This window comes from Zalophus californianus, chromosome 2 (assembly GCF_009762305.2).
Source record: "Zalophus californianus isolate mZalCal1 chromosome 2, mZalCal1.pri.v2, whole genome shotgun sequence".
Lineage (NCBI taxonomy): Eukaryota > Metazoa > Chordata > Mammalia > Carnivora > Otariidae > Zalophus > Zalophus californianus.
In genome coordinates, this window is record NC_045596.1 from 132,322,456 (window position 1) to 132,347,455 (window position 25,000).

At 34.5% G+C, this 25,000-nt stretch overlaps 1 protein-coding gene across 3 annotated transcripts in view; it reads left to right on the plus strand.

Annotated features, from left to right (window-relative positions):
• GRIA2 (glutamate ionotropic receptor AMPA type subunit 2) overlaps positions 1 to 25,000 on the plus strand; it is a 149,446-nt gene that overhangs the window by 93,809 nt on the left and 30,637 nt on the right. For all 3 annotated transcript variants that reach the window (XM_027598314.2, XM_027598313.2, XM_027598312.2), the window contains exons 6-12: positions 499 to 660; positions 12,937 to 13,104; positions 13,572 to 13,676; positions 14,351 to 14,461; positions 15,922 to 16,128; positions 16,626 to 16,996; positions 21,547 to 21,745. In XM_027598314.2, the coding sequence (XP_027454115.1) occupies positions 499 to 660; positions 12,937 to 13,104; positions 13,572 to 13,676; positions 14,351 to 14,461; positions 15,922 to 16,128; positions 16,626 to 16,996; positions 21,547 to 21,745 (1,323 nt within the window). The remainder of the gene's footprint in view (positions 1 to 498; positions 661 to 12,936; positions 13,105 to 13,571; positions 13,677 to 14,350; positions 14,462 to 15,921; positions 16,129 to 16,625; positions 16,997 to 21,546; positions 21,746 to 25,000) is intronic.

The following is a 25,000-nucleotide window of genomic DNA, read 5'->3' on the forward strand; positions in this document are numbered from 1 at the left end:
TTAAGTTGCACACTTAATATGAAATTATTTGACTGTTCTCAAATAATGACTAGGCATTCAGTACTTTCCATTCTCCTTTTAAAGGTGTTTTATCACCTGAGAGAATGAACAATTTAAATAAGAATAACTTGCTTACCATTTGTAGCTCTTGGGAACTAGGTTTATGTTACTGAGTATCTCTGACTCTGTGGTAGAGCTCTGTTGTAGATTGCATAAATAAAACCAGTACTTATCCATGGAAGATTTCTCAATAAAATGGAGAGCTTTTATGTGAGTACAATCAACTAAAAATCATTGATTAAAGATCCACTGTGATGCCAAGAGGGCAGTAGGTACTGGTTCAGAATATTGGCTGTAAATACACAAACATTTACTCTAGGCTTTTTATCACTCATGTGTTCTTTGACATTTGTAAAACCACAATGTATAGAGTTATTTGGTAAATGTTAAGTTCTCTTTGATTCTCAGGAAAGCCTGACAAACATTTTCTATGTCTAGGGATTTACTGATGGAGACCTATTAAAAATTCAGTTTGGAGGTGCAAACGTCTCTGGATTTCAAATAGTGGACTATGATGATTCCCTGGTATCCAAATTTATAGAAAGATGGTCAACACTGGAAGAAAAAGAATACCCTGGAGCACACACAACTACAATTAAGGTATATCTCTATCTACTAATATGTACATTTACATCTGTATCTTTATCTATCCATATCTAACAGCTGACAAGTAGCCTGTTCTCTGGGACACTCTAGGAAGAAGATAAAAATCTTAATTTGTTTTAGGAACTAAAAACAATAAATGCTTTATTCAATCAAACAAGGAATCTTTGAATTCTAAATGCAGTGCACTGTTCTGATATGAGCACTGCCCAGACTCATCTTTTATTCTCCAGGGGTTTGGACTTCACTTGTTTATTCAACATATTTTATTATTCATACACCTACATGCATATATTTACCTCTAAATATTAAATGTTTCTGCTGTTGGTAGGAAGGGCTTTTTCCCTTCTGTTGGTCATCTTATTGACACCAGAGATAAGAGTGGATCATAGAGTGAGTGAAATGAGATGATCACATTCTTTATGAAACTAGACTTATGAAAAGTAAGAGCAAAAATTGCAAAGCATTTCAAATGCAGAGTGATTTTGTTTGTTTGTTTGTGTATTATTAAGCAGATTGTGTATGAACCTGTCAGGGATAGTGTTATTTCAGTTGCTCTCCCTGTTTATACTTCAGGCAGAGGTTTTGTCATTGTTGTTTTCTGCACCTAATGGAAAAAAAAAGATATGGATGTTTGGCTTTAAATTTGTGTCTGGCTGTGAGACTGGCCCTAGGTAAGGATTAAAAGCATTGAATTCTCTACTTTTGGGTATATAAATGGATCCTGTTAATTTTAAGTTAAATTCATGAAAGCATCTCATAGAATGTTAAAGAATAGCCCAGAGTTAATTTTTTTCTCAAAACTGGGTGACTTCTTATTTGGTGACCTTGACTGATACTCAACATGTACATGGTTTATAACAGTACTGTGAGCTTGTAGGGGTACCTTCAGGTAGCAAAGCTGATGAGAAGACAAATGGACATCTAGTCTTTTCATTGGTGTCAGGGTGTGTCTCCGCCTTCTGCTCTCATTCTGTGGAACTACAGGGTTCCATCCATTCCAAGGTGGTGCCTTTTAAGCTTTCTGATGAAGATTGCATGTGGCATTCATCACCAAATAGAACTAACATGTTCCTTTTGAATACTCGATTGGTCATCGTGTTCCTACCATTGCTGTCTACTGTGAGAAGAATGAGAGCGAAATGAGATGACTATTTTCTCATGGAAGTCATATCATTATTGAAGTGCATGGGTCATGTAACAAAATGCAAGGCAAATTTGGGGTATGAGAGATCTGTTAACATTTTCACCGAAACCTAGCTCTAGATTTCACTCCCTTCTTATTGTAGCACTTAAAAACATAAACAAAAGAATCTCATTTTGATAATCCCCAGTTTAATGGAGGAGACTAACATGTCAATAAGCAAACGTAACAGAGAATGATGCGTGTAAAATATGCCAGCTCCCCGGCATATGATTAGGACAGTATGGGGGAAGGGATGTTAAAGAGGATTCTCCAGAGGTGGGGAATCTAGGCAGGGCTTTGCACATGGTTGAGCAGGAGAAAAAGTATGGGAGGGTGCTGGGGAAAGAGCCTGTACATAGACTCAAAGTGATACAAGGGCATGACAGAGTCAGGGAACTGTACTTTTTCTTCTGTTTTTTTTTGTTGTTGTTGTTGTTTATTTGTTTTGTTTTGTTTTGATTTTTCTGCTGTAAAAATTTAAAATGTTTGGGTTGGGTGGGAGATGAACATTATATGGGCATTACCAAGAGATAAGGCTCTTAAAATGTCAACAGATATAAAAGATAGGAATTACAGGACGGGGCTTTCATGATTTTTGTCTGTTCCCTGGCAGAAGAAAGGAAGAAAATCTAGTTGGGGGATGATATAGTATTTTCTAATATAAACAAGTAGCATATCTTTGATATATGATCTGTTTAAGGAAGGAAAGCAAGAATATTTCCTAATGAGATTATTTCTTTTTATGTTGTCTTTGGGTCATTGACTGTACCAGGGACATTGCCTGATAATTTAAATCACGTTTTATTATCACCACAATAAAAACTTCTAGGCACAAAAACCTGTAAAAACGCAATTCATTACATGAAATTCTCTGCATGGTTAGGCTTTGGAAATAATATAAATTATTTCAAGTTGTAGGAATATTCAATAAATGATTGTTTTAAAGTTTCTGTCTCCTCCAAAAGTTAACAAAGCTTCCATAGTTTCTTAATTAAAATCATTCTTATTCAATAAATACAAGTAAAATATAAATGTTTCAATGTTTCACATATTTTAATTACCACAAAATATAAATTACAAATGTTAAATTTGTTCATTCTTATACTCTGTACAAAAAATAACTCTAGAGTCATAGTACTGAGATTTTAAATCTGACTCACCAGTTTGCTAATTTCGGGGCGCCTGGGTGGCTCAGTCGTTAAGCATCTGCCTTCGGCTCAGGTCGTGATCCCAGGGTCCTGGGATGGAGCCCCGCATCAGGCTCCCTGCTCAGCGGGAAGCTTGCTTCTCCCTCTCCCACTCCCCCTGCTTGTGTTCCTGCTCTTGCTGTCTCTCTCTCTGTCAAACAAAACAAAACAAAACAAAACACAAACCAATTTGCTAATTTCAGGCAACGTTCATTCTTTATTCATTTATCAATCCATTTATCCATTCAATACGTATTTACTGAGTTTTTACTCTGCAAGCTGGCACTGTTTTAAGTGTAAGAGAAATGATAAAGTTCTAGTCTGAGAGCATTAAGGAACTACCAGAAGAAAGTGATTTTCATGGTTTTGATAGAGGAAGATTACTGGCTACCCTCTTTTGCAACATTGTCTGCTGACAATAGATTGTAGGGTGTACATCTGATGGCAGGTGAGCTTTTAGGAAGATATCACAAATAATCCAGGCAACCGATGCAACTGATCATAGTTGTCTGAACTGTGGTGATGGCACCAGGGTGGAGGGAAATCAATGGATTTGCTACAATTGCCAATTATTTCAGATTTCTTTATTTGTAAACAAAAAAATTATTGCAGAAATCATACCCATTCATTATATAGTAATATAAATTCAGTTGAAAGATATCTGTGGGTTAAAAACAAGACTCAGAAAGGCAGTCTGCCTCATTTGTATCTTCCTGACTCCAATCTCCTACAGTGCTTTACACAGAGTACACACATAGTAGATACATGTTGAAATGAAAAATATAAAGAAACCCTTTGAAAATAACAAATCACTGAGAAAGAAAAAAAGTAATTATCATTGCTATGAAATTTGGTTAAAATTTCTGTGCTAACATTTGTTATGTCCTTTTATTCAGTCCTGGCGGAAAAGTAGTGTTATTTTACCTGATGAACTGTAGGATGACTTTAGTCATCAGACCTGAACCATCATGGCACCTAGATTTAAATGGGACAGTTAAAGTGACCATTTTACCTTCCTTAAAAAATGTTTCAAAAGTGGCAGATAATAAAGACGATTTGTCACTCTCTCAAAAATAATTTACAAATATTTCTATTTTTAGATAGATTTTCAGTGTTTTCGGTGTCTTCAGCAACTTGCAAGATGATAGCTATCCATTCTGCCTTGTCACACTGACAATCTGAACCTTATTCAACTTCTGTGTCTGTGATGTTCTGCTGTTCTGCTGATGTTAAGGGATTCGACACTAATTCGTGACCGTGACTGACATTTTTGTGGCACTTAAAATAATGGTTTTCCCACCAGAAACTCATTTCAGTCAGGAAATGACTTAAAGCGCAGACTCAAACTTTTTTAATTGCTGTCCTAAGAGAGTTATTAGGCCTGTCTGAAAATAGCATAATCTTTTTCAGTTCAGTAATTAGCGCTGTGCATTATATAGTACCCTGGTGGCTTAATAGAATTAATTCTGCTTCTTGAACATTTTAACTGACCAAAACCACTGCTGACACATTGGCATTCCTACTCCTAATATTAAAGTATTTTGTCACACAATAGCCTAGAGGCTTGACATGTTTAGTTTCTTATATTCTATGGCTTGGAAAGTATATAAATGGTTGAAATAAGCCCATAAATTAAAATTTTGATATTGGGGGTACTTGGGTGGCTCAGTCGGTTAAGCGCCTGCCCTAGTCTCAGGTCATGATCCCAGGATCGTGGGATAGAGTCCCATGTCGGCTCCCTGCTCAACGGGGAGTCTTCTCCCTCTCCCTCTGCTGCTCCCCACCCCAGCCCCTGGGCTCACGCTCTCTTGAGCATGTGCTCACTCTCTCTCAGATGAATATGTAAAATATTTTAAAAAATAAAATAAATAAAAAAATAAAATGAAATTATGATATTGGTAAAATTTTTATAAAAATAATTGAAAAAATAATATATTGTACAACTTAAATGTATATTACAGCATTAAAAGTAAAAAGGCACTACTACTATTTGTAATACTAATGCAGGACATCTGGATTCATCTCATTTCCACATTTCTTCATCTGTAAAGGGAATAAGTTTAGGTGATGTGTAAGATTTCTCCCAAATCTCTAATTTCATGATTATGTGAAGTGCTAATTTAGGCACTTGATAAAACATAACTAACAGTTCTAATTTTTGCTGAATCTGTGACATCTCAAATAGTTCCTCTGTCTCTCAAAAATTGTAGTGACTTGCAGGTAGTCATCTCTTAACTCCAGATATCGAAATCAAATCCTAAAATATTTTGGAACATATTTATTTTTCCTGGATTATAAAAGATGAGGAACTTTCACTTTGTTAGACGATTCCTAGGAAGTGGGGAGAGTTCTGGAGGAATTTATGCAACCAACAAAATAAAAGACCTGCCTCTAAGAAAGTCTGTACCTACTGACGGGTGAATCAAAGCCAATGTTTTGATTTGAGTATCTTTTTTCCATCTTGATGAATCTAATTAGATTTATCTGAAAATTTGAGTGCTTAAGTGGATCCAAAGTTTCAGAATGTAAAAGTCTTTGTTCTGAAGCAAGACTCAATCAGGGTCAGTAGCCAATCTGGATAGTTTAGGTAAAATATGTTGTTTTTAATGTATTCCTTTTACATGAAGGGTCTTTCTTCACAGTGGCTTAAAATTATTTTTATTAGTCATAAAGAATAATAAAGGATGTTAATTTTGGTTTCTTGCCAAGAGCTGGTTTTCTCACCCTTGGAAATGTGTGCTTACTAAAGATGTTGATTTTTTTTTTATTTTGTAATTACGATTTAACTTTTTTAGAGCAGTTTAAGGTTCACTGCAACATCGAGCAAAAAATACCAAAAATTCCTACATACCACTGCCCCCACACATGCACAGCGTCCTCCAATATCTGCTTCACTCACCAGAATGATTCATTTGTTAGAATTGATAAACCTACATTGACATCATAATTACCCAAAGTCCATATTTTACATTATGGTTCACTGTTAATATACATCCTATAGTTTGGGACAAATGTATAATAACATGCTTCCATCATTACAGTCTCATAGTGAATATTTTCACTACTCTAAAAATCTTCTGTGGTCTGCCTATTCATCTTTCCTCTCACTCTTAGCAAACATGGATCTTTTTACTGTCTCTGTAGTTTTGCCTTTTCCAGAATGTCACATAGTTGAAATCATACAGTATGTAGCCTTTTTAGATTGGCTTTTTCTCACTTAGTAATATACAGTCAAGGTTCCTCCATGTCTTTTCATGGCTTGGTAGCTCACTCCTTTTTAGCACTGATAATATTCCATTACCTGGTTGTACCATTCACTTACTGAAGGACATCCTGGTTGCTTCCAAGTTTCAACAGTTATGAATAAAGCTACCACGAATATCTGTGCACTGGTTTTTGAGTGGACCTATGGCTTTGACTCTTTGGGTAAATATCAAATAGTACAATTGCTGCATCATATGGTGAGAGTATGTTTAGTTTTGTAAGAAACTGCCAAATTGTCTCCCAAAGTGGCTGTACCACTTTGCATTCTTTTTTTTATTATGTTATGTTAATCGCCATACATTACATCATTAGTTTTTGATGTAGTGTTCCATGATTCATTGTTTGCGTATAACACCCAGTGCTCCATGCAGTATGTGCCCTCTTTAATACCCATCACCAGGCTAATTCTAACTAGCAATGAATGAGAGTTCCTGTTGCTCCATTGATGTTGAGTTTCTGTGAAGATATTGTGACTTTATGCAGTGAAGTTTCAAAGGGCATATATTCAACAAGCTTTAAACAGCTTTATCACAGACACCTCTTTTGCAGAGGGAAGATTGCAATTAAATTTGAAATTAAGACAAGTGAATAAACTTAAGTTTATAACGTATTTCCCAATACTGTTTTTTTTTTTAAATGACTCTAGTTGATTCTTGGTCATTGCCCAAAATCTAGAAAGGGAAGAAAGAAAGAAAAAAGAAAAGGAAAGAAAGAAAGAAAGAAAGAAAGAAAGAAAGAAAGAAAGAAAGAAAGAAAGAAAGAAAGAAAGAAAGAAAGAAAAAGAGAGAGAGAGAGAGAGAAAGAAAGAAAGAGAAAGAGAGAGAGAGAAAGAGAGAAAGAAAGAAAGAAAGAAAGAAAGAAAGAAAGAAAGAAAGAAAGAAAGAAAGAAAGAAAAAGAAAAAGAAAAAGAGAGAGAGAGAGATAGAAAGAAAGAAAGAGAAAGAGAGAGAGAGAAAGAAAGAAAGAAAGAAAGAAAGAAAGAAAAAGAAAAAGAGAGAGAGAGAGAAAGAAAGAAAGAGAAAGAGAGAGAGAAGAAAGAAAGAAAGAAAGAAAGAAAGAAAGAAAGAAAGAAAGAAAGAAAGAAAGAAAGAAAGAAAGAAAAAGAGAAAGAAGGAAGGAAGGAAAGAAAGAAAGAGACTTTCTAAAGTTTTTCTTATAGGTTTACTCATTTTTCCTACAGCTCGTCTTTTTTGATCATTTTGATAACTTGATAAAATGTAGAAATTGAGAATTATATTGTAAGATTTTTTAGGGAAATATCAGCGTACAATAATTTCAGTCAAATAAGTGATGCCATTTTAAAAATGAGTATATAAAATTTGTCAAGCCATAAAACTTTTAACAACCCAAAGTATGTTACACAGAACATTATTTTTATGAAAAGTAATTGGTATTAAGAAATTTTTAAAATGGTAATTTGTTTGGACAATGAATGTTCTTCAGACAAAGCTAAACTGGAATTGTTACTCAAGATTTTTTAGGGCGTTTAATATGCCAATGTGAGAATCAGTTTCTGAATTTATTCATTCATGGACTCTTTTGTAGATTAGGATAGTGGTTTTCAAAACAGCAAAACAAGCTAGTTTTACACCAGGATAGACAGTAATAAAAGGAAAAAAGAAAGCAAAAATGCTGGTCAATAACTTGTATTTTGGGGCATGCTTTATACGTCACCTAGCTTCTCATTTCCTGTAACTGTACTCATTTGATGTGGTGTTTGTCAAACAAGGGGACCCATTGTCCCAGTGTGCCTGGTACTGAGGAGTTGCCTGGGACTGGAGACTTGCTGCCTAAAACAGGGATAGTACCTGGCAAACCAAGATGGTTGGTCACCGTCATTGCCCCAGAATCACAGAGATCTGGATTCAAACTCCACCTTAATTTTTTTTGTGACCCTGGGCAAAATATAACCTGTTAACTTGGAATCTTCATCTATAAAACTGGAGTAAAAATATTTGTTGCATAGAATTTTTATAAAAGGACTTATGAGGAAACCACCCAGCTCAGGTTTGACATGTAGAGAACTTGGTCAACATGAGTTTTTTTTCCTCACCAGCTTTTCCCGTACTACTATGACATAGAAGAGGCTTTGCTTTACTTATTTCATTGGTAAGAAACCTTGGACACTTTAATTTACCCAAGGCAGCTGAGCAGTAAATGACAAAATCAGGGCTTGGGCTCTGTCTTCTGATGATACATTCAGTGCTTTCTAAACTATATACAATTCAATTTCAAGTGTCAAGGAAAATTTGGAAAGTGGCCTTTCATAGTAAGTTTTTAGCACTTTTATAACCTGTAAAGTCTAGTACTTTTTCTTTGAATATTTTCTAGCACAGTGCAGCTGACATATGTTTAGGAATAGGTGCTATCATAATAATGACCCATAAAATGTAGCGTATTTATCCTTTTTGTATGTTGATTAAATTCTAAGTGTACATAGAACTTCTTTTCATTCCCTCTTTTTGTTGGCTGTCAGAATATTGTTTTCTGGTTCCAGCGATTACAGTAATGTATTATTGAATAATGTTTGATGACTATTGGGCAGAACAAACATGTTTAAAATGCATATTTCATTTTGTATTTGAAAAATAAGTCTCAATAAATATACATTTAAAATGGAATAAAAAGGTGCATTTGGAAAATGGAATAAAAAGTGCATTTGGAAAATGGACCATAAAAACATTTTCCCAGATTTCTTCTTAAAGTGTGGATATGATGTGATTGTGATACAGCACTGCAAAACATAATGGCCCCCCACTGATTTATAAATTTCCCTCAGCTGAGGGATTTCACAGAACATAAACATCAGGGCAGAGATGATGCATTTGTTTTCAAAGAAGGAAATAGTTATATAGTTACATTGCCATCATGTTCCCTTCAAATTAATTTACATCTTGTTTAGTGAATGGTAGAATAAAACTGAAATACCTAACTCTCCAATCAAAAATATGAATATATTTGTTTAGAAAAATAAATGAGCCACATATGTAGAACATAAACAAAGAGGAACTCTAGATACAGTGTCTGTTTATTGTGTGCCAGTCCAGAATTATGCTTCTATGATTGTGACTTTTAATTTAAAACAATAATAGGCTGGAGACTTGATTAAATTTGAACATTTGAAAAAGGTTGAAAGGATTTTTCTTCCTAGTGTGCTCATGCTCTGAATCATAATTGTAACATGCTGCATGGACCTCAATGCTTTTAGTTCATTCAACCTAATCTTATTTTTTAATGTAGTTTGCCAACATTTATAGACCTCTAAAACATTTAGCAGATGGCTTTATAGATTTCTCATAGTAATATGAGCAGGCTGACTCAATGAAGATTTTGGCTTTGAACTGTTATTGTAGCTTTTTAATGTGCTTTGCAATACATTTTTTTAATATCCAATTTATTTAATTTAGGCTCTGTTTCCTATTCAGTGATCTAGACTTTATTTTAAAAATTACATTGGCAATGAACTAATTACTGTATAAGAAAGCAAATTAATCAACTTTTTTTTATCTAGGAGAACAGAAACAAACATCTATATAAAGCAGATAAATCCTGATGTGTTATCTTATTTCTCCATATTTTTTCTTAAGTAAATAGGATTTAAAACAATGCCTTTGATATAATACAGTTTTTCTTAAAAAACAGTACATGCATATTCTAGAATACTTGGAAAATAATTATAATCATGTATGCTTCCACCCTATTATTATAACCATTTTGTTTATTTTTCTTTCCCTTATTTGTTAAAGGGATATTACTATTTTTTACCACTCTCATTAATCAATGAAGAAGGTATTCTTTTAATTTAGTTGTAATAATGTTTTTCACTAATTTTATAATTGACATTATTCATATTGTTATATAACCTTTATTAGTATCACTTTTTAATGGCTGCATTATATTTTCTTAAGGCAGAAAGTGTAGATTTTAAACATTCCTTTACTGACAGAAATGTGGGTTGTTTCTAAATATGGATGGATCTGTCACATACTATATTTTGCTAATTTCTCGCATATAGTATGGAGAAAAAGGTTACAGATTTTTTGGAAAAAAATGGTGATGGGTTTTATTTAGATCTGTCTAGCTGAGATATTTGTGAGAAACTCAAGTGCATCCATCCGGGAGATAATCTAAATATGTAGAGGACTCATATTTAGGCCGGCAATGACATTGCATTAAGTGGTTTCACATGAGAAGAAATAAGGAAGAAAACCTCTAGGTTTACAGCACTCAGTCACAGTGCTCATGGCCTCAAAATCATATTCTCTTTTTCTTCATCTTGCCAATTTTCCCATCAAATTTGACTCATTCATATGGTCACAGTGCACACGGCCTCAAAATCATGTTCTCTTTTTCTTCTTCTTGCCAATCTTCCCATCAAATTTGACTCATTCATATGGTCAAATGAAAGCGATTCAACTAAACTAATATGTGCAAAGATTAAATGACTGATAACCTCACACTGCCATTTTAGTATTAGAAAAATGGAGGCTTAAGAAATTTCTGGATACATGGAGGGGATGATTCAAACTACATAAACTATTTTTCATTTGCCTTCTTGTAATATCTCTCATATTAAAAGGATAAATCAGACATCTACCTACCATCAGACCAATTTATAACACTATGATAGGCATATTGCAACTATTTGTTTATAACCTTTCCACTAGACTGGAAGAGAACATGAATCCTGTAAAGACAGGGTCCATATCAAGATCTCTGACTTCCCTGCCTGCATTCTTTTCTTCCTTCCTAAGTCTTTTCAATGTGTCCGGCCCTGCCCAGGGCTCTGAGAATTCAGTGGTGACAGATGAGTTTTCTCCTTTCCTAGAGTAAATATTCCAGTGGGGAAGAGAGATGAAATAGAGAACTAATGAATGCATGAACAAGATATTCAGATACTGGTAGAGACTATGAAGGAAATAAATAAGGTCATGTGAAGAGGAGTGATTGGCTCTGTGCTGGGCAGGAAGGGCATCATTGAGGAAGTAATGTTTGAGCACATACGTGTAATTTGAAGCCATGACCTGAGGGAGACCACTTAGAGAAAGAGCAAGTAGGGTTGATATGGAATGGCAAGTTTAGAAAATTACTCTTACTTTTTCTAATGAAGGAAACAGGAAAAAAAAGGTGGGTATTGGAAGGAGATATAAACCTAAGAAGCAGTTATTACATCTATCTATCATCTGTCGATCGATTGATCGATCTATCATCTATCATCAACATCTATCTATCGTCTATCATCTGTGTATCATCTATCTATTATCTATCATCCTCTATCTCTTTATTTGTGGTAGGAGATATCAGAGCATTTGAAGTGCTAATAGAGATGATCCAGTAGAGAGAGAAAAAAGGCTGATGCAGGATATTGAGGTTGTAATTGTAGATGAAATGTCCTTAGAAAGATTCGAGGGACTGTATCAGGGCACTGCTGGAGTGGCTGTCCTCGTGTAGGAGCTTGGCCACCTCATGTGTCATCAACTCAGGAGGGAAACAGAGAAAATATGATCTTGGCAGTTTTATGGTTGAAAAATAAAGGGTTTCGGTCTGAAGGCTTCTATTTTTTTCAGTGATGTGTAGGCAAGAAAATCAGCAGGAATTCAGAGAAAGAGAAGTGCGCAGAGTTGTGGGTTTTAAGAGAAGAAAAAAGAAGGTATAAAAATAATCATTTTTGAGAGTGGAAGAAAAAAGTTGCTCTAGAAAGGAGGAGGAGGACTTGGAAATACTAAGTGCCCATTTGGTATTTGTGGTCAAGAATTTTAGGGTGTGGCAAAATCAGTATGATACTGTATTTTTACCTAGCTTCACTGTACTTTTGTTACCCACAGATTGTATTTTTACTCAGCCTCACTGTACTTTTGTTACAGAAATTTCCTCAGTATTCAGTAAAACTTTTATGTAAAAATGTGATTTATCATTAACAATAGCAACATGATACAGTTGATAGATGGCGGTATATACACATGCATGTAATAATACCTATCCAGCCACTGACAATGCTTAGTACCCATAAATAATGCTCTTTTTATTCTGCTTGGCCCACAGCTCCTGTAATAATCCTGTTGTCCAACTGGTATCTGAATACCATAAGTTTGGAACCAACGTTATTTTATCATAGACTGTTGAAGGATGAAGGGGGCATAGAAATTATGAAATTTGATGGTTCTTCTTGATTACCATAACTACCTAGGGGATCTTAAAAACAAATATTTCAAGACTATAGAATTAGAGACTTAAACTAATCAATATTCTTTCCCTATTGCCAAATGAATCCTGCATTAGTGGAGGCATATTTGTTTGTAAATTTGATAATTTCCTATATCCCTAAATCAGGCCATGAAGTGATGTTATAATAAGAAATTGGTTTAAAAAGAAAAGACCCAATTATTATAAAATGTCTCACCCAAAATAACTGAGATACTAACATAATAGGAAATGCTTACAGTCAAGAGCACACTGCACAGTCCCAATATTCTGTGCTACCCCTCAGATTCTTAGACTTCTACATGCAGGAATTTGTCTAAATTCTTGGACTGTGATGTGGTGTTGTATGGTGGCCAGCTGCAACCCAGATGGCCAGTGTGTGGTGAGCCTCTGAATTTTTTCCCATTCTTATGAAATGTGTATGATGTTTTTCAGTATACTTCTGCTCTGACGTATGACGCTGTTCAAGTGATGACTGAAGCTTTCCGCAACCTACGGAAGCAGAGAATTGAAATCTCTCGAAGGGGGAATGCAGGAGATTGTCTGGCAAACCCAGCAGTCCCCTGGGGACAAGGTGTAGAAATAGAAAGGGCCCTCAAACAGGTTAGTCACTCAAAATGATTGTGAATATGACTTAACAATGGACACTATTTTTTTTCCCATTATGTTAGTCTCCTTGCTATGTTTAATGTAAAGTGAATATTATTTCCTAACTGCACAAAGGTAGGTTGAAGGGTGAAAAGAATTTTAAAAATGTAGTTTCTTTGGGGCACCTGGGTGGCTCAGTCGTTAAACGTCTGCCTTCGGCTCAGGTCATGATCCCAGGGTCCTGGGATAGAGCCCTGCATCGGGCTCCCTGCTCAGCGGGAAGCCGGCTTCTCCCTCTCCCCCTCCCCCTGCTTGTGTTTCCTCTCTAGCCGTGCCTCTCTCTATCAAATAAATAAATAAATAAATAAATCTTTTTAAAAAAATGTAGTTTCCTTAACTTGACCTGGGTGAGAGTAATCTGTACAGTTTAGTTTTGGTTGCAGTAAATTGATAACTGTGTGGCTTTCCCATTGCCTCATTAGGTTCAGGTTGAAGGTCTCTCAGGAAATATAAAGTTTGACCAGAATGGAAAAAGAATAAACTATACAATTAACATCATGGAACTCAAAACGAATGGGCCCCGGAAGGTAAATCATTAGTGATCTAAAGGCAGTTTTCTCTGCGAGGAGGTGAGTTTGCTAACCCATCACCTCTTCTTCCAGAGAGTCCTGGAAATGTATATTCACATAGGTAGAGTTTATCTACTTCCAGAAACAGATGTATTTTTAAATATTTTTTCTAAACCTAATCTATTCATTTCTGGTAAGTAATATTGAAATGTAATCTTCAAATGACTGTGAATAGAACTGTTTTTGTTTTTCTTTGTTTTTTGATCGAGGTATAAGAACTTTAATGAGAAGAAAAAGAAACTATCACGGACAGTTTATGGTTCAGAAGACAAAGCATAGTTGGTGCACATATACATTGTTTTAATTCAATACCTTGCTTTTAACTGTTATGGATAAAATTCCATTGCTTGGATTTATTCCTATTTCTATATGATCACTCCGAAACAAATTAACCTGGAAAAATATGAGAAGTGAACATGAAGAGATAAGCCGTTTTTAAGAATTGCTTTTGTTTCGTTGTTTTTATAATCTCTATTTCTATTAGTCACAAAAACAAAAGACATATCTTTGTTTAGAAGAGACCTAGTTAATGTAGATAAAATTTTTGATTCATACATGGGTTTGAAATAATTCAATGCTTGGCTAATAGAAAGATCATTTATCCATGTGCCTATTTCTGTAACCTTTTTCAGATCGGATACTGGAGTGAAGTGGACAAAATGGTTGTTACCCTTACTGAGCTCCCTTCTGGAAACGATACCTCTGGGCTTGAGAATAAGACTGTTGTTGTCACTACAATTTTGGTAATTAGCTACTGATGTCTATGCTTTCCTGCAGTTTTTCTTATGAAAAATATCTGCCAACTAGAATTGCTGTTTGTATTTTTGGATAATAACTAATGTAGTGTTGCTTTGGCACTGTTTTAATCATGTATAGCATATTTACTCTGTCAAAAGGACCACACAAGCATGAGCTAAAGCACTCAAAATATCTCCTATCCTCTTCAATACTGAAATTTAGCTTGACAGAAAATTCGTACACTGTTGCGTCCACAAATGTGAACAACTGGGGAAGGTCTGGAAGAGCATTCCTTATATTTACTCGTGTGCTTTACCTTTCACTTCCCATGTGATTCTGGGTACCATCTGTCTTTGCATTTATTAATAATGTTGGCAACGTCTCTTTATAAGATGAACTCCTTAAAGATAAGGATAACTTCCTTCTTTTTAGCCCCGAATCTCAACACAATTGTTGGCACATAGCCAGCGCTGAATGAATGAGACAAAATTGAACCAAATCTTGATCATCTACGCTCTGGAGAAGTGGAAGGTAGATGTAGATCATCGTGACAAGCTGTTGGTGAAATGAGATGGAGAAAATAGGGTTCACTAATAGTGATTTTTGCAACAAAAAAATTGTATTTTATTTTACTAAGCAGTGATGCAGTAAAATTGTGGGATTCATTATTCTAACAATATTGAGAAGAAAAATATAGATAGGTTAATAAGGGATTTGGGTAAAAACATTGGTTGGCTTTTGGAAATATCTTAATAAGTGTAAGCTCTGACACGTGAGGGCTTTTGCCTTCATCATGCCATTGAGAGGGACTATCTCACCAAACTCTCAAATATGCTTGATGACACTTTCCAGTAGAGAATTTTGTGCTATGTTGAAACAGGTGGAAGCTACTCTCCCTCCTTGTAATATTGTTCTGGGATATTATATCTTATAGATGAAGTGAGACATGAAATCTGAGAGGGTAGCATTAGCACATCACCATGGCAATGACTCTTTAGTCTGTCCATTACTGACTATGAACCTGATTTCCACATGAACCTTATCTTTGAAGCAGCAATACATAGGCTTTTGGGTGAATGCTGATTCTTGAGTTTGGCATAACCTTAACCTAGAATAGGAGTATGGTGGGTCCGGAGTTGAATAAAACAGATGTCGAGCAGCATTATTTCTACCTAAGCTCTAGGAGTTAACAAACATGACAAGGGGACATGCCAACAGTGTGTGCTTTTGAGTTTCTTGTTTGCTTTGGTATGGCTAGATACAAGCTATATTAATGAAATATAATACTAGACATTTGAGGACCTTTTTTTCCCAAAAGTATTATGCTTAATTTTTTTTCCTGCTGATATTTTCCACCATTCATATTCTACAATTTCTCTGGCTAACAGGTAATAATTAAACCAGAAGACTTCATTCAGTGAGAGTAGTTAACATAGCCTAATGAAAGCACTGTCTTTCCATCTAGGAATCTCCATATGTTATGATGAAGAAAAATCATGAAATGCTTGAAGGCAATGAGCGTTATGAGGGCTACTGTGTTGACTTGGCTGCAGAAATCGCCAAACATTGTGGGTTCAAGTACAAGTTGACAATTGTTGGGGATGGCAAGTATGGGGCCAGGGATGCTGACACGAAAATTTGGAATGGGATGGTTGGAGAACTTGTATACGGGGTAAGTATAGCTCTTCTCCCAAATAAAGTCATTCAGCTTGAACTCTTGTTGACAGAATGCCCCCTTCCTGGCCAAGTACCTCTATCTGAGGTTGTTAGTTTCCCACATTACTGAAGAACATATCTTATTTCCTTGTGAACATCTGAAAATTAAAGATAAAATCAGAAGCAAACATGCACACTAAATGAGACAGACATTCTATCTGTCTTGAAGCATATGAACCATATGCATTGTTCAAAGGTGCCAAAGGCATAGATTCAGTGTAGAGAGGTAATTATCATAATCAAGTCAGATGGGTATACTGTGTATTTATAAAAATGAGGGATATTTGGGGAACAATTGCTTTTTCGTTTATTCTTTACTGGAACCCTCCCAGGGAAATAATTACTGACATTTCCCTGATTTCCTTTTCTTCCCTTTTGATCCAGTAATGTAACCATGATTCCTTTCTGACCATGACTCCAGGTTACTATTACTTTCATTTGTTTCCCTTACAGAAAGCTGACATTGCAATTGCTCCATTAACTATTACCCTTGTGAGAGAAGAGGTGATTGACTTCTCAAAGCCCTTTATGAGCCTCGGGATATCTATCATGATCAAGAAGCCTCAGAAGTCCAAACCAGGAGTGTTTTCATTTCTTGATCCTTTAGCCTATGAGATCTGGATGTGCATTGTTTTTGCCTACATTGGGGTCAGTGTAGTTTTATTCCTGGTCAGCAGATTTAGCCCCTACGAGTGGCACACTGAGGAGTTTGAAGATGGAAGAGAAACACAAAGTAGTGAATCAACTAATGAATTTGGGATTTTTAATAGTCTCTGGTTTTCCTTGGGTGCCTTTATGCAGCAAGGATGCGATATTTCGCCAAGGTTGGTTACTCACCTGCTTCAACTTTGTGCATTTTAGGTCTCAAGTGGATATTCATGGTGTTTATGAATTCACTATAAAGAAGTAAACAGCTGCCGACTACCTGTCTAAGCAGTTTAAGACTCTTCAGGACAGACTCTTACCATCGGCATAAGTCTGTGAATACTCGAGCAGTGTTCTTTGAATGTTGGTCATGTATTTCCTGGTGAAATTATACACACCATGGAGAAGGCTATAAAATGCATAAGGTTCCTATCATTCCATGCCTTCTTGGAGGGGTACCGTGTTTTTGCTGCATATTCTCATTTTACAGTCATCTGTGTGTTGATCCACAGACCTGTATATGGGAAAGTGGGCAACATTACTTATTAACAACAAAAGCAAACAACTTGTTTACAAAACTTCATTGGCACACATCCCATCTCTTTTTATTTTCCCATTATTAGCTCATGCAGATGGTTTCAGAGAGATATTATAAAATTCTTCTAAAGTTTACGTCGCTGAATTAAAGGGAATGTACGATAAGATATTTTCCAAGTATTTAGAAATACATGGTTGAGTAATAATGATGACTGATTCACTGCAGCTTGTGCTATATTCAGTAGTAATACACACACATAATGGAATACATTTCTGCACCTCTAGTCTCATTTTGATATATTAGGTACTGCACTAGAATGCCTAAATATAATGAATATCTCACAAAATACATTTTGCCTTTTTTCATGTTACATACATGAATAAGAAGGTTAGCCATATCTGGCTCTTTGGAAGAATAAAACATGCTTTTTCTAGTGTGATTCTTTCACATTTAAAGCCTAAATTAAGGTCTACTGGCACATTTTAGTCTAGGTTTGATTACTGTCCTTTGATCTATGGGATATCTTAATAACTAGTAAAGGGGATGATTTTTCTAATACTATTTTATTATATTTGTTTCTGAGCACTTTGGAGATAACTGATTAATTTCAAAAAACTATATGAGAAACTCAAAAGTTTGTATCTTTTGCAGTCTTTTTTGATGACTCCACCCAGGGAGATAAATTAAATATATCACATATGCAGAAATTATTAATGACTTACTTCTCTGTTAGTAGGACACATTGTTATAAATTATTTGGACCTAAACAATCTTAATTCCCCAAAATTCCCTGTGACTTCTTTATGGAACTGCACTGAATTAGCAATAATGCCAATGGTATTTGCATGGCATATATGTATAATAATTTTAATATATAGTGTAGAAAAATATAGAAATATAGAATAATGCTACATATAATAATATACATAAATATGATGACCTCCCACAAAATATATGATTCATAGTTTTATCTCTATAGTTTTATCTGATTTAAGTTAAAGACATAAAAGAGAAGTTTTTAATAATGAGGGAGAAAATACTAATCAAATGGGGATCTCAGAGAATATTCTGGTCCATAAGTGACAATAAAATTATTCATTTTGGTAGAAGGCTACTGAAGTATAATGCTACTTTAATCCTGAGATAAAATGCAATTATCCTAGGGTAACATAAACTGTGTTCTGCCTTTTGATTAAATAAGGAGGAGCAAATGAGGTTCATTATAAAGTAGGATATATTGATCTGGGTTCCTGTAGATGGATCCTTAGATTTGTTTGCCTTACTCTTCATGCATCATGGCTCTGAAGTTACTGGTTTTGGAGTCCAGTGCTTGTCAAGGAACAGAAAACATATTTATAGGGGCTGGAGCACTGAGCACATTTATCAATATCTGTGTTACTCCAGGGTCCACCATGACAAACAGACAACTTCTAATTTTCAACAGGCCCATTTAGTAAAATATGGCCTTTTTTGTGCTCTTGATCTCATTCATGAGTCATGACTTCCTACAATTTGACATATAATAATTTGTATTTCCTGGTAAGATAAATAGATTTTTTAAAATTTAATTTTATTATGTTATGTTGGTCACCATACAATAGATTTAAGATAGTATATTTTTCCTTGTATCAACTGATTTAGTTTTTGCTACAGAATATATATGAAGCAAAATTTGCTTTGCTAAAAAAATTTAAGTGTACATATCTTTCATTCTATATGTGCACTTAAATATTGAACATAATGCATAATATTGGTAAATTTAATGATTTTTAAAACAAACCAAACTATCTTTTTTACAATGCAGTTATGGTTACTCCAGTTTAGAAAAGAACAGAGAAGCATAGTATCTAATAATAATGATGATGATGATGCAGAAATGCACAGATCACTTTGAGATACTCTTTAAATATTTTGAAAGATATTTATCACCTCTTTTCAAGTAAAACATGGTATGGAAACTATATTATTAATATTAATAGAACATTTAAATTTTAATCAGGATCGATTTATTGAACTGAATTGGTCATTTTCCTGAAATCAAGTTTAGAATATGTTAACTATACTTTTCTGAAGCCTGGAACCACAGAAATTGTGAGAGCAAAATGCTGTTAAGTGGACTTTTATTTTCCTGCTTGCCTTCTCTTTTTTTCCAATATCTCAAAAGGATTCCAATAAATAAAAATGCCATTCTTAAAACAATTATTTAATATAGATTTAAAAGAAATGGTAGAATAAAAAAATAAATGGTAGCATATCTGTGTTTATTTGCTCCTTTAGTGCAGATTCAGAGAAGTGAAGGTTTGTTTTTAAGTAGAGAAACCATTTTTGTCTGTCTCCATAAGACATAATTGAATTTGCCCCTGCATAAAGTTTCTCAGAACTCTTTCAGAAACATTAATGGATCCTTTGAAAACACTTGCAAATGGATGAATAAGTTGCTCAGGAATTTTCAGTTTTGAATGATGTACAAGTTCAATAATTTTTTTGAGATATCTTGTGAAACTTTAAGTAAATTGGCATATTTAAGCTCATTAAATCTGTCTTAAGCACTGGAATAGAGAATAATTTATGTCTAACTTGTGTTTATTTTACAAATGGAACAGAACTAGTTATAAAAATAATTCTGAAATACATGTGCCAATTACCATGCAGTTTATAGTGTCAAAGCAATTATTAAGAAGTCAGTTTTGTTTTAAGGGATTTGAGCTGCCCTCTTAAATATGGGGTACATGCCCTTTAATTATACTTTCCATTGTTTATGGAATAGTGAACATTTTGAGAGTGGCTGTGTCGACACAAGAGGTTTCTTAAATTTAAAATGTATTTAATACCCTTCGCCTGAGAGAGAAGTTAACTTTTTTCCATCCTGTCATATTTACTTAATTCTTTGCATCTCTCAGAGACTGTGATAAAGGCTCTTATATTTTTTTTTCAATGCTTGCTCACCTCTCGCTCTTTCTCTTTTAGCAATAGATGTTCGCAAAATCTTTACTTTTAAATAAGCTTCCCCACTTTTTTGACTGCTAGAATAGTTTATTCTACAAAGGTGTATTTTCTTACTGTTAAATGTCAGGAGGTCTGTTTTAAGCCATAAATTACCAAATATTTGTAATTTAAGTTTTTAGAAATGTTACCTCTTCACTGTAGCAAGTTTAATTGTTAGACATAGCAAAGTTATTAACCCAAAATGTTATTGTATTGGATTGTTAATATTATTTAAATCCCTTTATTTTTAAATCCCTTTAACGCATAGAATCTCGCCAAATCTTTCAAAATTATATGCTATGTATCTATTTCCATATCTACGTATCTATATTTATCTCTCTAGTAAAGTAAAGTAAATTATTAGAGGTCTGTTAAGCTTTTAAAAGTATTTTACATATGAATTTATGGTCAAAGAAATATTATTATTTTATTATATTGCAAATTAGGAATTTGTATCTTGGCTAACGTTTAAATGTCTAATTTTGTTTTCCTTGAGTTGTCTTTTTTCTTAAGCAGGAGGCACAGAGGAACAGGGTGATAACAGTCCATGCCAGGAAGCCTCAGATTTTTGTTCATTAAGAATTATATTTTGTGTCATCCCTTTGTTTGTTGTATCATTTTTTCCCCCATTTTCTATCCTGTGCTGCACCTAAAACCTATGTTTTTTGCACACACAAAAACCCAGTGAAATTTTGGACCTTTTTGAGAGTTTTGGAACTTCATTGGCTGAATTAAAGGGAGGGTTTCTTCAATTTAGAACTTCATTTATGGTGCACATTCTTTTATTTTAATGTTTGATTTTGTTTGTCAACATTATTGTGAGTTTACAAGTGATGTTAAATTCTCTTGTTCATGTTTACTCATGTCATGAGTGGATAGTAGGATGGGCATTGGCTGGATTATTTGCACATTTCTTGAAATTGCTTCATTATGAGATTTCATACCATAGACGATTTAGGCATTATAATTATGAAAGAATACGAGGAATCTGAAGTTTTGGCCTCTGGGTAGCTCATTAAATCTAGCTAATCTGTACTCCTTACCCAGAATGCTTAATAATTTCCAGTTTTATTAACTAGCAGATATATTAAAAAGTATAAAGTTAATATTCCCATATAGTCAATATTTGCATAATATTGCTAACTTGTTTTTTTTTAATTAGGTCATTCATTTCACTTTACAAATCCATTTCATACTTGTTATTAGATCCCTCTCTGGGCGCATTGTTGGAGGTGTGTGGTGGTTCTTTACCCTGATCATAATCTCCTCCTACACGGCTAACTTAGCTGCCTTCCTGACCGTAGAGAGGATGGTGTCTCCCATCGAAAGTGCTGAGGATCTTTCTAAGCAAACAGAAATTGCTTATGGAACATTAGACTCTGGATCCACTAAAGAATTTTTCAGGGTAAGAGATTCTGCTTTGTTAACTTCTGATTTTGATCTTAAAATTTAACCATTTTAAACTTTGTCCTCCCCCCCTCCCTCCTGTGCTCTACACAAAGGTACTATGTGATAGTAAGCACCATCTCTGTCTCTAACTCTGTTTCTGTCCTTGGCCTTGTCTCTATACCCCTCCCTTCCCCATCCCTGTCCTTAGTTCCATCTTGTCTGTTTTGTCATCCCTAACTCCTTAGGAGAGAAACACAACATTACAATAGAATTATAGTTTTATAAAGATTGATTGTCCTTTTGGAACAAAATTGAAGCAAGTATAGTTAAGTTTAGATTGTTATTATCTTTGAAACAAAAGTTTTTTTTAATTTAAATAATCATGACTGTCATATATTTTTACACAGTTTACTATTGAAAACTTAAAAATAATTAAAAAAAAGAACTTTCAAATCAGATATGTTAATTCTGTGTCAGGAGACAGATGATATAAATGTGTGAAAATCCTGAGTTTTTTTCAAACCCTCCAAGAAAAGGCTAACAAAGGTCCTAAATGGGTAGCATAATTATAGTGTGTCTATTAAATATATTTTACTTTTCAAAAAAATTGTGACCCTGTGGTATTTGTTTATAGGACAAGCCCAATAACCTGACGTCAGTATAATTTTTTTCATTATACTATTTTCTCTAAATAAGAACTCATTCTATTGAAATGTTTAATATAGCTGATAAACTTAGGTTTTAGGCCAGTATATATAATACATGATGATATCTGAATAATCCAACTAAATCTTTGAATGCATCTGAATTTGCTTGAATGAAATCTAGGCCACTCCAAAATTAGGATTAGGACCCGTTGAAATAGTAGAGTGTAGTTTGAAGACTGTCTCATCTACATTGCCTCTGGTATTTTTTTCCACTAACTTCAGTTGAGCTGAAATATGACAGGAGAACAAGGGGGGCGGGCAGACCACAGCTGATAATAGATAATAATCTGGATATGTGAAGGGGAGGGCAGGACCTTGATGCTTTCTGTAAGCACTGCAATTTAAGTGCAGGAAGTGTGGTCCATCTATCAGCAGCTACTGTGACTTTAATGCAGTTCTATGTATGAATGTTATAATACAGATTTGCTACTAATAACAATTTGCTTTCATTTATGAACATGTATGTAATATGTATATAAACACTTTTTCTGTAGCACAGTGTTCTAGCTTGATCATAACAATGGATCTATTAAAATAAGTTAGGAATATTTCATGGTTCTTAATTAGAAGTGTATCTTGAAGCAGTTTTTTATTATTTGTATCCCAGTAGGACTTGCATTTATTTTATTTATATATTTAATTCATATTCTTCCTCTTGAAGTGAATGAAATATGTGAATGAATAAGGTACTTGCTGTATCATGGTTTACTTAGTGCTACTTAATGTTGATTAAAATAATCTTAATTGTTTCCGATACTGCCTTACAGATTAGTAAACATATGTTGAGAGTTACTGTCATTAGCTTGTTTGCACAATAGTAATACCAAGTACTCTCAACAACTGTACATTCACATTTCCAGAGCTTGGCAGGACACCTTAACTCAGTCAATCATAGAAACATATGTGTAATAATCAAGATGCCAAGATTTTGTGATCGGTATACTCAAGTTCCCTAGTGGACAAGGATAAGAAGGCTAGATGACTCTGGGAAAGAATGCTGTTACTCTTGTGTTTCAGTGCACTAACTCCATGAAGACCATGGTTCCAATATGCAGTATATTCGTGTATATGTATATCCACTTGACAACATAATTTGTGGTGTGCCATTTGCCAATATAAGATTGTGGAGCTTACCCTTTCTAGGAGTAATCGGGAAGTGATATTGAGTAATTAGGCAAACTGGTAATTTTATTGGCGTAGCTTTCCCAAGCAGTTTCTTATGCATTATCTCTTTGCTTATTTATTTATTTAAAGTATAATTAACATACAGTGTTACATTAGTTTCAGGTGTACAATAAAATGATTCAACAAGTCTACACACTACTCAGCGCTCAGTACTCTTTGGTTATTTATTAAAGTATAAATAACATACAATGTTATATTAGTTTCAGGTTACAATAAAATGATTCGACAATACCACACCTTAATCAGTACATTAAGTGTACTTTCAATCCCCTTTATGTACTTTACCGATCTCTGCCCCACCCCCACAACCACCAGCTTGTTCTCTGTATTTAAGAGTCTGGGTTTGTTTGTTTGTTTGCTCGTTTGTTTTGTTTCTCAAATTCCACATATAAGTGAATTCATATAGTATTTGTCTTTCTCTGTCTGACTTATTCCACTTAGCATTATTCCCTCTCAGGCCATCTATGTGGTTGTAAATGGCATGATACCATGGTGTGTATATAACACATCTTCGTTATCCGTTATCTTTTTGAATACCACAGTACTTATGCCTGATAATCAAGGCAATGATTTTTGTTTGCAGACCATGCATTATTAAGCTAAAGCTCAGATAACTGACCAAATTCAGGAAGCTAGGAAGTGTGTTGAGGGCCTTTTACCCCTATAGGGTTCTTTTGATATCCCATTTTTACTTGCAGATAAAAGTCTCTGGATTTATTTTGCTGTGCCCATGCTCAGTTTCAGTTACACCCATGTTTGCCTGTGTGACATTAGAGAATTATAATGGTAGAAACTCACGCTTCCCTTCAACATACCTTCAAAAGGAACTGTTGGTGTATCAACACTGGTTTAGGTTTCAGTGCATATAGCATTGTAGTCAGCTTCTCCACATCTAGAGAAAGAAGAGCATGGCCTCAAAAGTACTTAGGAGCCACACTATTTACTCTATTATATTGATTCCCAGTAGAAGGGAAGCTACTAACATCACCACATCAACAGCACACATCACCAGAGTGAATAGGAGCTCATCATGCTAATTTTTCCATTGACATATAGACATGGTTATAATTTGAGAAATTATGTATACGAAAGGTTGTTTCTAAAAGTTGGATTCAATAAAAAGGTGCTGCTTAATCATGAGTAACTTGGAATAATTTTGATAACCGTATTAATGTTTGATACTTGGATGCCGTGATGATAATAAGTGAGGACAACCTTATTCTTGCTTTTGACTCCCAGAAATATTTTCTCGGATACTGTGGTTTTCCAGCTGTATTCATCATGCCTCATACCTTTTCACATAAAGTTTACTGCAATAGCATATGGAGATTGAATAAGAGCTTCCCCTTTCGAAAAAAAGAATTTCTCTTTAGACTGTT